The sequence below is a fragment of the Marmota monax genome, unplaced genomic scaffold (genome assembly GCF_021218885.2).
Source record: "Marmota monax isolate L192 unplaced genomic scaffold, Marmota_monax_Labrador192_F-V1.1 WCK01_AAM20220418_F8-fsc00611, whole genome shotgun sequence".
Taxonomy (NCBI): domain Eukaryota; kingdom Metazoa; phylum Chordata; class Mammalia; order Rodentia; family Sciuridae; genus Marmota; species Marmota monax.
In genome coordinates, this window is record NW_026695053.1 from 62,882 (window position 1) to 74,980 (window position 12,099).

The 12,099-nt window shown below is 38.6% G+C and overlaps 1 protein-coding gene across 1 annotated transcript; it reads right to left on the reverse strand.

The window, feature by feature from the left end:
- Positions 1–3,652: 3,652 nt before the first annotated feature.
- LOC124081573 (immunity-related GTPase family M protein) lies at positions 3,653–11,896 on the reverse strand. The gene is made up of 2 exons (XM_046427795.2): positions 11,580–11,896; positions 3,653–6,435 (listed from the first exon to the last, which is right to left on the reverse strand). The coding sequence occupies exon 2, from the start codon at positions 6,412–6,414 to the stop codon at positions 5,215–5,217; it is 1,200 nt and encodes a 399-aa protein (XP_046283751.1). The 5' UTR covers positions 6,415–6,435; positions 11,580–11,896; the 3' UTR covers positions 3,653–5,214.
- Between the last annotated feature and the right edge of the window lie 203 nt (positions 11,897–12,099).

Sequence of the window (12,099 nt, forward strand, 5' to 3'; positions counted from 1 at the left end):
TGGTGAGACTGCAAATTGGTGCAGCCAATTTGGAAAGCAGTTTGGAGATTCCTTGGAAAACTGGGAATGGAACCACCATTTGACCCAGCTATTCCTCTTCTCAGACTATACCCAAAAGACCTAAAAATGGCATACTACAGGGACACAGCCACATCAATGTTTATAGCAGCACAATTCACTATAGCTAGACTGTGGAACCAACCTAGATGCCCTTCAATGGATGAATGGATAAAAAAATGTGGCATTTATACTCAATGGAATATTACTCAGCACTAAAAATAACAAGATCATGGCATTTTCAGGGAAATGGATGGCATTAGGGCAGAATATGTTAAGTGAAGTTAGCCAATCCCCCCCAAAAAATAATGCTGAATGCCTTCTCTGATATAAGAGGAGTGACTCAAAATGGGATAGGGAGGAAGATCATGAGAAGAAGATTACCTCTAGATAGGGAAGAGAGGTGGAAGGGAAAGGAAGGGAGAAGGGGAATTGCATGGAAGATGGAAGGAGACCCTCATCATTATACAGAATACATGTATGACGATGTGAGGGAAAAATAAAAAGAAGTGTGTCACATTAGAATAGGTAGAGAGAAGTAATGGGAGGGGAGGGGAGGGGATGGGAAGGGGAAAATGGAAGGTCAGCAGAATAAAATAGACATTATTATTGCTGTGGGTATATACGTGACTGCATGACCAATGTGATTCTATAACATGTACACTCAGAAAAATGAGAAATTTGTATCCCATCTGATTCAAATGTATGATATGTCAAGATCATTGTACTGTCATGTGTAACTAATTAAAACAAATACAAAAATAAAACTCATAAAAAGTAATTTAATACCTTAAAATTATAAAAATATGGTCCTTTTAATAAATGAAGAAAAATTGAAAAAAAAGAATCCACCTGTCAGTTTCTCAAGTTCATTCATTGTCCTTAACTATTTTAAATCCATAAAAGCTTCACAAAGCCTACATTATCCTTCACAACAAATGGTCCCTCCCTTTTGATTGACAGTATCATCTCATGCAGTAAGTTTTGTTAAGGCTATAAATTCTACATTATTATATATTAAAATTAATAAAGAAGAACAAATAAATGGAAGGTGGTGTTTGAGACATTTCTGTTCAAGAAATGATAATAAAACCATAATTTCTATTTGTAAAGATGTCATTTAACTATTAGTGAATTCACAAAAGAATCATAGTAAACAAATTCAACAAAATCAAATTTATTTTGTTTTCTTTTAACTCATAGTTAAAGAGTCTTTTTCAAAAACATTTTGAGGCTATAGCCTCAGATTTTGTGTGTATATATTTTTAATTTATTTTTATTTACAATCATTTCTATGACATGTTTTCCACTTTGTGAATATATAACATTTCATTTATGAATTTCCTATCAATGAACATTTCAGTTTGGAGCTCTTTACAATATTTTATTCCCACTTAACATCAGTGCTGCTATTAACATCCATGCACATTTCTTTGTATTCATCTGTGTATAAAATTCTGCAAGCCACCAAGGAGTGAAATTGCTTCAACATGTCTTTTTGTTGTTGTATGGGTTTGAGTTTTGGTTTAAATATTGCACAAAAGGAAAATAATGTGTTGCAAAACAAACTAGCCTAAGATCTCTTGTCCTTAATATATTTTTTTCATTTCCATTAGTATTTCAGGTTTATATAGAACTGACCTATCTCTTATGCCTCAAATGTACACTTATGACTTGGTGACTATGACCTCCATTTCTGCCTCAACAGGTTAAAAAACTGTCAGAACACATTTGTATTTGCAGCAACTTCCTGGATCATACATTTTAAGGTTTCATTGAGCTACTAGATGTTCCCTCCAGGTCTTTCCATGTACTTCACAACAATATTCCAGTCTTCTCAGAGACACAATTCTATGTTAACAGACACATGATTCTCTTCTACATAAGGACAACTAGTACTAAAAGGTATTTTTAGATTTTTTTCTTCTCATCTAATTATGCTGCCCCACAATTTATAAGTTCAAGCACTGACCATAAATGTGAGATAGGGCCTTTAAAGAGGTAATTGAGGTTAAATGGAATATACAATCTTGGTCCTTTTAAACCAAAGAAAGTATTTAAAGACTAAAAACACAGAGGAGAGGACAGGTGAGCACACAGTAAGAAGGTGACCATGTTAAAAAATGGCTTAGAGTCCTCAAGAGAAATCAACCCTGCCAGCAGTTTGATCCTGCAACTTTAAGCATCTAGAAATGTGAGAAAATATTTATATTGTGTAACCTGTACTGAGATAATTTGTTACAATATAACTGAGTTGAAGAGTGGTTACCAGAATACAGCCAGATTCTCAATAGGTTCTTCTTCTAATTTGGTACTTTGGCTTTCCCCCCATTCAGTTAGAAGAATCATTTTAGATGAGATTGACAAGGGCTCCAAAGAGATAACTCAATTTCTTTGTCACTCAAACCATAAAACTCTCCTTCTCATCCTGATAACCCCATGACCAGCCCTACAGAAATTCTTGGCCTAAATGGATGAGTCAGAGAGGCATCCAGCTAGCTGGTCCCACAGGCCACTCACAAAGTCCCTATCATAATCCCTTCACATCATCCCTCAACACAGGTTGGGTGCAAGAGTGGCCCCCTAAGACCATGAGCATGCTCTGAGAGATGAGGTTCCAGTCCCAGGCCTTACCCTGGGAGCAAGATAAATGCAAACTTATATGAAAATAAGCCCTATCACTGGATTGAACCAGAGAGATATTTTGTGACTCACAGACCTCAGAATTTTTTCTCCTTTCCCTCTTTCTACAAAGTTGAGAGGATCAATCAAATAGTCAACTTCTCAAAAAGGCACAATATTACAGCATACTGAGTACCATTTTCACTATTAAATTTATGGCAAAAACTTACACGAGTTTAGTGATAGAGAAAATTAGCATGCCTTCTAAAAATTAAATTGAATCAAGAAATCTAAAAGAATAAACGTTGGCACTGTGTTTCTAGCATCACCAGTTGGAGATTGTGAGAAACAGATGTTCTGAGCTGTGGAGCAAAAGTGTTTCACCTTCTACTGAGATTGTAGTGAAACTTTTTCTAAGACCTCCACATTTACCTACATATGATAGACAAGCTTCTGATTGATATTCCCAGCATGTCTGCACCAGAGAAAGTGGTGGTAATGAAAATAGTTTCTGCCTTCAGTACTTTCAGAATGTATGAAAAATATTTAGAATGAAATCACTCAAACTGCCTTCTGCATGAGAATAACATATATCTTTAAAAAAGATTATCCTGAGACTTGTAATTAAAAAGGAAGTTGAGAGAAAGGAAGGCTGAGGAGACATGAATACTGAGATGAAGCCTGTTTCCATCACTTCTCTCCACTTCATTGTGCCAACTAACAATGGACTCTGAACTCACTGAGTGATGTTAGTCTATTGTACCTTTTTTATAAATTTCTTTTTAGTTATAGAGGAACACATCTTTATTTTGTTTATTTATTTTTATTTGGTGCTGAAAATCGAACCCAGTGTTTCACGTGTGCGATGCAAGCACTCTGCCACTGAGCTAAAACTCCAGCCCCCATTTGTCACAGTGGTCAAAAGGTGTGACTTATGTAGTCCCAGGGGGGGAAATAAAGAATGTCCACGCACTTCTGCCCTAGTAAATGCTTTATTCACTCAAATCACTCAATACAATTTTTATTCTATAGGTTCTTAAGCAAGACAATGATAATTCTTAATGCTAGGCACTGCAATAGACATCATCAATTCACAGCTAACAATTCTAGATTAATTCTAAGCACTGCAAACACACTTAATCATGACAGGATAATGACAGACATTCCCTCTGCATGCCAAGTTCAAGTGTCAGATTTAAAGTCTCAAACCTTAGGCTTTAAGTCCAGCAGATGCACACTCACCCAAGTCAGGAACAAAGGCAGACTTCTCCTGGGGTGGAGCTGACAGCCAGCTAAGGAGAGGGTCTAGAGAGAAGTTGTGGCTCTCACCAGGGTCAATATGTGGCTGTAGAGTTTGAGAGTGGTGAGGAAAATGCAGAGGATCAGCAAATGAAGAAAAGTGTTGGGATGTCAGTCCAGGTCCTTATCAGGCTCTCAGCGTGAGAGAATTATTGTCATTATTATCTGTTCACTCGCTCTATTATTTATACTAAATTTGGGGGCTTTTGACCCCTTATCTGCTGCCACTGAATCTCTCAGTGACATCATTTACCCTGGGGTTAAAACATCTCATCTGGTGGTCCCCATCCTGATCTTTTCACCTTTCTCTCTTATTCATCTCTTTTCCCTCTTATTGGGCAAAGACAGCCTGCCAGAGGCTTCACTTGAGTTTATCAGGGTGGGGAGAAATGACTTATTTGTGCCTGAGAGCCATACTGGAGGGCTCCATTAGGCATGTCTGGTGAGACTGCAGGTTTCAAACTGGAGTTTTTAAAATGGAGTTGCTTAGGCTCAGGCCTAAGGCCATCCTCATACCATTGTACCTTTATAGTTTGCTGTGAGTACCACATAACTCAATTTGTCTCATTTCATTCATATTATAACTTAGGACTGCATGTTTATCTCCAAAAATTCTGTGTCAGAAAAGTTTATTCCATCTCAACATCTCTTAAATATTTAACCTATACTTAAAATTTCCATGTTTGACTCATTGAATTAAAGTGTTTTTCAAATTGAGTTGTTAATTTTATACAAAATATGAAAAATTTCTTCTGATGCCAGCATTCTGATCTTGCTTGAGTTTCTTTTTCATTAACACATGTAAGACTAGTCTGGTTGCTTCCACATAACCTAGAATGTGATTTCATTTCCATTGCTACATATCCCTGGACATCAAGTATGCAGTTTCTCTATTTCCCCTGAAAATACATTTACTTTTTACATTCTGGGGAGTTTCTGGTAGAATGCTTACCCCACAATTTTCACTCATTAACTTTAAGGCTTTAGTGGAAAAACAGATTAATTTAGATCTATATCACCATTAACAATTACTATCAAAATTTCTATATACTGAACCCAGGAAACTTCATTAATGATTTCAACAATACTTGTTCCTCAAAAGAAGAATATATTAGGATTAGAGAAAGGAAGATAAGTGATTTTCTTAACTCCTTTCAAAGATTCTCTTGGTATCCTAAAGCAAGCTAATTCTACCTAAGAATGAGCCAGCTAGCTAGACTATTCCCAAAATTGATATCAGGTGGAGAGCATACATTCTTTCAGAATCTTCATCAGGATGTTCTTGGTGTCCTGAGCAACTAACTCAAGGATGCGCCTATGTCTCATGAATCTGAAGTGGTGGATGACAGGATTACCTAAGAATGGTATATATCTAAAAAGTGTTAGGAATGCCCTCATGATTAAGCAAGTCATGAATTTCATTTTCCAGTCACCTCCACAGAGAGTGTGCAAATCCTGGGACTTCCTGATGGTCATGTACTCAAAAGCCCATGTCCCCATACTATGAGCCACCTGCTGAAGTGATGCATCATCCACACCAAAGAGCAATCGGTAGGCTTCCAGACACTTCCCCAAGTCATCAGCATCCCTGATGCCAAGAATATCTTCCACATGCTCTGTGGATAATCTCCCCTTCAAGGAGTTCACTTTATCATTAATGATCTTCTCACAAATGTGGGAAAGCATGACTAAGGGACCATGGCACCTGATGTTAGAGAGGTCTATTTTCAATGTATTCCTAAGCTTTGGGAAGTCATGCAATAAAGGGTCAAGGTTAGATACAAGGAATATGGGGGGTTCCCACACACCCTCCTTCTGAAGATTTTCCTTGATATTCTCTTGTATATTCTGCAATATCTTTTCATTTGAGAGAGCACTTGTGCTGAAATCCCTGTCCAGCTTAGTCCAGACAACATAGAACCTCTTTCCCATCCCCTCAATGGCTTTGGCAAGCTTTACATGATTCATGCTGAACTGCTCAGATGCAATGATGATAAAGAGGTCATATTGGCTGAACTGCATCTCATTCAGATAGCTCTCCAGACTTTGAGCAGTAGTCCCCAAGCCAGGCAGGTCCCACAGCACCACATTGGGAAAGTGGAAAGAAGAATAGCTTCCTCTTGTCTGGGTGGTTGTCACCACCCCAATGGGAGCTGAGGCCTTCTCCTCATGTCCCAGGACTCGCAATGCATTGATGAAGGATGACATACCATTGCCTGACTCCCCAGTCACAGCAATGTTTACTTGGGTTCTGGACACTGTCTCTACAGTCCTCCTGAACACACAGACCACTTCCAACAGCTTTCCTTCTTTCAAGGACTTCTCAATATTTCTGCTCATCTCTTCAGTTAAAATGTTCCAGCCTGAATGGTATGACACAACAGAAGTGAAGGATGTAGACAATGGAGTGTAACAGGACATGGGGGTTTTTGCCATATTTGTGAGTAGTGGAGCCACCTGCAGAAATAGAATAGAGGGAGTTAGACACAGTGTGACACAGGAATCAAGAGAGTTCACATCTCATTCCCAGGGTTTCAGATATACAACAAAAGAGATAGCAAAGAATTTCAATTACAAACAGAGCAAGCAAAGTATTCATTAAGGAAATTTACACATTCTTAGGGATTATGGTGTTCCTAAGATTGTTTGGGGCTTATGTGTCAATGGTTAGCCCCAAATCAGGACTGTGACCCAATGAACTTGAGCAGCAGAATGTCAGGCAAGTCACTGAGGTGGGAGCACACATTGTTTTTCTGCCCCATTTTGTGGGAAGAGACTGGAAATGCTGGTAAGACCAGCTTTCCATAGTGAGTAATTCACTGATAAAAATGTGCTAGTCCTCCCTGGGGTTATCTTTTTTCATCAAGAACAGTTCAATTATTGTTAATAATCCTATTAAAAGTGATTTTTTTTCTTTTTCTGGCAGTATTGTGTTTCTTAAAAAACTGGGATGATGTTCACCAATAACTACAGCTTCAACAGACAAGTCAGAACAACTTTATGAATAATCTACTGATTTTAAGTCAGCACTTAAATTTTTATATTTCTATGTATAACTGTTGATAGTGTTATTCATATACATATTCAAGACGTTATATGAACATGTTTCTCTTATTAGCTTAATTCTTGCAATGAGATTGAAAGCATTTGTGGAACAGGATTATAAAGACAATTAGTTGGAATTATCCAGTGGATTCGACTCAAGATTGTAACACATAGACTTTTCTTGGCTGATGGACTTTCATAATCCTACATTTATCTGTGATTGCTATGGTACTTTTCTTAAAAGTACTTAATCACCTCTTTGTGCATGAATATGAATTTTTTGAAATTCAAGACCATTTCTTTAGCTGCAGAGTTGCTTTTTTGTGTCTCATAGAATCTTCCTGACCTATAAGGTGCTCCCTAGCTGGCCCACCAATGGGGTCCCCTGAAGCTTCTGAGGTCCTATATGGTACTCACAACTGGTGTAGTCAGGTTTCTGTCCCAGAAGGCCTGCTATGCTTTCAGTAGGATAAATTTCATAACATGAACACATGTAGGTTTCATGGTGCTGTATCTTGCTCTTCACAACTTTCCTGAAGACACCACTGTCCTTGCTCTTCTCCTGGGGTAGTCCCTACCTGCAGCACAACAATACTCTCCATATTCTTCTAGCTGCTGATTTTCTAGCTCCAAGGTCTACATGCACCTTCCCCATGGATGAAATAATCTGAGAATCCCTTGAGGATCAGCTCAGATCTTTGCAACATAGACAAGTTCCTAAAATCCCAGTTTTCTGACTTGTGCTTTGAGGAAATCATGCTACCTGCTCCCAGGATTCATGTGAATATTTCATAGCAGGATCCACAGTATGTTAGAGTCCTCTTGGTGAAGGCTCTTTGGTTGTCTTATAGTCTCTGATAAAGACTTCCTCTGGTTCTTTTTCCTCCCTCCAACTTTAATCGCACAGTATGAAAGCGATATATTTGTGAATCTGTCAGTGCTGAGTCTTTTTCATGCCTTGTCTCATTTAATCTTCCTCAAATCCTAATCTTCAACCTTGATTATGTTTGAAGAAACAGAGAATTATAAATAAATAACAAATCTTGAATTACATAGAAGGTGTGTGAGGGATTCAAAAATTGAACTTCTGAATGTGATTCTATTTTTCTGTCTGGCAAAGATAATCATATTTAATAGAAATCTAGCTCCCTGAGATAATGATTATTGATGCTGAGGTACTTCCCTTGAGGACACTGATTTGGTTATAACAATCAATTGCATTTACAACTACTTAAATTCACCTTTAACAATTTTGGGAGAGAATAGAAATTAGCTTCTGTCTCTTCCTATCATACCATCATTGATATATAATTGTAAAGGAAATTCCAACAGTGTACCCACTAATTGGAGCCTATTCTAGGAGGTTTAGGAGAGGGAGGTACCTAATGAAATAATCAGAGAGATACTAGGTGTCCATTACAGACCTCACCACAGTCATGAACCCAGGGAAAAAATATTCTGTGTGAGTTCCAGGTTGTGTGCAAGGAATTTTCTGTCCCTGGATCAGGCTCTGTAGATCTTAGATTAGGGATCTTAGAAAGTCTTAATATTAATGTTAGGGATCCTTTGGGGCTAGTAATCCAGAAAGGATGGAAAGAAATGAGCATCCCCTGAATCATTCCCCCTGATTGGTCTACAAATGATCAAACCTTATATATGGATCTATATCACTTTGAATTCTCTCCTGATAGATCAAGTGAAAGAACCTGGTATTTCAACTTGGTTGAAAGTAGGTGTCTCTCCCACCATGTGATGTCTTCTACCTCATTGAGACTGCAGAGACTCCCCACCAACAAGAAGTGGCACACCAGATGTGGCTATCTGATCTTGAATTTCCCAGACTACAGAACAGTGAGCCAACTAAATCTCTTTTCCTTATAAATTGCCCAATCTCAGATATTCTCCATTAGAGCAATGGAAAATGGACTAAGACAGGTAATGGACCATATCCCTGAATAGGCTTTGCATTTTTAAATGACTGGGAAAAAATCAAAAGAAGAACAATATTTTGTGACAAATTTAAAATATGTGAAATTCAGACTTCAGTGTTCACCAGTAAAACTGGGGATACAATCATTCCCATTTGCTTACACGTAGTCTCTGGCTGCTTTTGTGCTACAGCAGCAGAGGATCTAGAGAATTCCTAAAAATCCCTACCAAGTAGGGAAGACGATTTCAAGAGGCATTAATGAGACAGAACAAAAGAACAACCTTTACACACAGATATATGATCAGGATTCGGGACTCATCAGAGGTCAGGGAATGACACAGAGCAAAATCTGCTTCCAGAAACCAGAGTGGGGCTTTCTTTATTTGGACTCTGCCTTCATCAACTGAAAAATGTCTTTTTAGAGAACATTAATACTTAGGGAAATGAAGAGTAGATCATCTCCTCCAATAGTATTTTCTACCTTGAAAGTCACCATACCTCTTCCCAAGACCTAAGAGATGGAAGCCCAAGAGAGTGAATATAGTTCTTAAATCCTGATTGAGTGGGTTCTGTTTTCCCACAATAAAATAATAATGATAAATTGGAATTGAAAAAAGAAGATTTGGGAAGTATCAGTTCATGCTTATTATCATACTAATACATACTTGTCACTTCCAATAAAATAATTCCTCTAGATTATTTACCCAATGCCTCTGGTACCTACTAGATATTTGATCCATTTCTATCTAATGAAAAGAAATATATTTTATAAATCTCTCATTACTAATTGACAGGACAATTAATTCTCCTTCTTTAAATCTGTCACCTGAAGAACTAAAGCCTGTTCCCCACACACCTCTGGCAATTGCTCTCCTATGGGGAGGGGCTGAGACAAGGTATTGACCTGTATAACAAGGATGGGAGAAGTAGGCATTACTCCTACACTTTTTGAGAATATTTATGTAACCAAATCTCACTTAAGTAAGGCACTTCCAACCTGTCTCCTCAACTGAGCACTTACTGCTGTGCTCTGTGAGAAAAGGTATCTATGACCCTATAGCTCTGGACCCAACATCCAGATTATTTGCCCTCAATGCCTGATTCCCTGGTCCATTGCCCTGCACCCTGATGCTGGTCACAACTGTATAGTAGACCCAGATGAGATCAAGTACCAAGGGCCTTTGTAAACAGTGCTCTGCTGAGGTCCATGTATCAAAGAGACCAGGGAAAGACCTGGATAACTCTGGGTGAGGTTGCAGGATCCTCCAGGGAGAGTCAGTATTGAGGGTTAGTATGGGACAGCTTTAAGACTTTGGGGCTCACAGTGCTGAAAATTGGCATTTGCAGAAAGTCTATCAGAGTATAGACTATACTCCTTTCTTCGATGGCCCATCCCAAATTATACCTCTGACCTAAGGAAGGGGAGCAGACTATTCTGGCTTCCAAAGGGAGCCCAACAAGGAGGTTAAATTAGAGGAAAAACAGCTAGGCTTAAAAAGAAGAACAAAACCCTGTGAGTAGCATCTTTAAACTCTTCTGACTTAAATCCACTGTAAGAGATGCATTTCACGTGATAATCGTGCACACATGTTCAATCACAGGCAAAGACCTGAATGAAGATCAAGTCACATGATTTACTTTTTTTTATCTTTAGTCTATTCTATTATATTCTGTTGAATGGTATTTTATTGAATTCTATTCCACTACTTTAATGTTGGCTGCGACCCACAAAATACATTTTATGACTTAATTGAAAAAAATAAATAAAGAAGGCTTTTTGTGAATTTCCTATGCAGGGTTCTATGTAGTTTAAGCTTCTTTCAACTACTCTGAGCCTTATCAAAGGGAATCAAAGAGATGTGGACTGGACTAGAATGGATCTGAAGCACCAAGTAGTTTTTGAACATAGATCCTATATGGGTCCAAACCCTTGTTTTATTGTTTATTTCATCATCATCAGGAAAGACTAAGGAAATATCAATGTGCTAATTTATTCCAGAAAAGGGTGGCAAACCTCTCTGGGATCAATGGGTACAGTACTATACCTAGAATGCTCTAGGAAAAGTCTATAAGGAATGAGTTGGAGCCCAGCAACAGAGCTAGTTTCTCCATGAAGATAAAATATTTGAATTGAGTCAGGCAAAAAGGTCACTCTGATACATCATGCTCAAAATTCAACCTCAGATACTAATTCCCTGAATGATCCAGGTAAGGAAAACATAGGATGTCATAATTTCAGGCTCTGTCAGATATTGCCTGTGGCTAATTCAGATCCTGGGAGTCTGACCTCACAGGGAACATTTCCAGCTTAGGCTCTAGAAAATGTGGAGGGCATATCCCATCTTCTTCCTAAAAAAAATTGGTCCATATCAGAAGAACCAAAACAGTAGGAATATGTAGGTAAGAGAGAAGCATATTACTTCCATACTGGATGTTTTGGAAGCACAAGAAAATATATTAGAGTGCTATGTAGCACCTGAAGGATGTCAGAGAGGAGCTATGAACACACCCTGAGTGCAGTAAGCCTCATCCGAAACTCTTCTGCCCTTGGTGTAAAGGATCCACCTTTAATGCCATTCTAATAGCAGAGTTATTAGCAAGCTGTATTTAGGATCTCTTCTCTTACCTGCTTCAGAGGGGTGGCTGTGAGGAGATGTCAGCAGTTTTCCTGGGATATCACTGCCTCCCTTGAGAAAGGTTGCTGTCCTCAGGCAGAGGCAATTGCCAGTCCCAGGTGGCTCCAGAAGGCAGAAGTCACTTGTGGAGAGCTGAATTATTCTGAGGAAGAACCAATAGAGAAGAAGAGGAGAGGAGCTAGAAAGGAGAGTTCAGTCTTCCTGGGTTTTCTTTCTTCACTTCACAGTAGAGTTATTGTGCTGCCCCTGCTCACTACTTGGCTGTTTGTAGATTTCAGTCTGGCTGCCTGCCTCAGCTTCACAAGGAGGGGAACATTGGTGGAGTAAGATTTCAGTTTCTATTCCTGTAAGTAACTGATTTTCAGGATACAGCCATTCAGTTTCCACTTTTGCCTTCCAGTAGGAGTAGAAACCATTCAATTCTAGCCTAAATCCAAGCCCAGGATGTCTTAGCTCTGCCCAGAGGCTATGAAAGTTTAGCCCAGGATGAAGACATTCTGGGCCTAGACT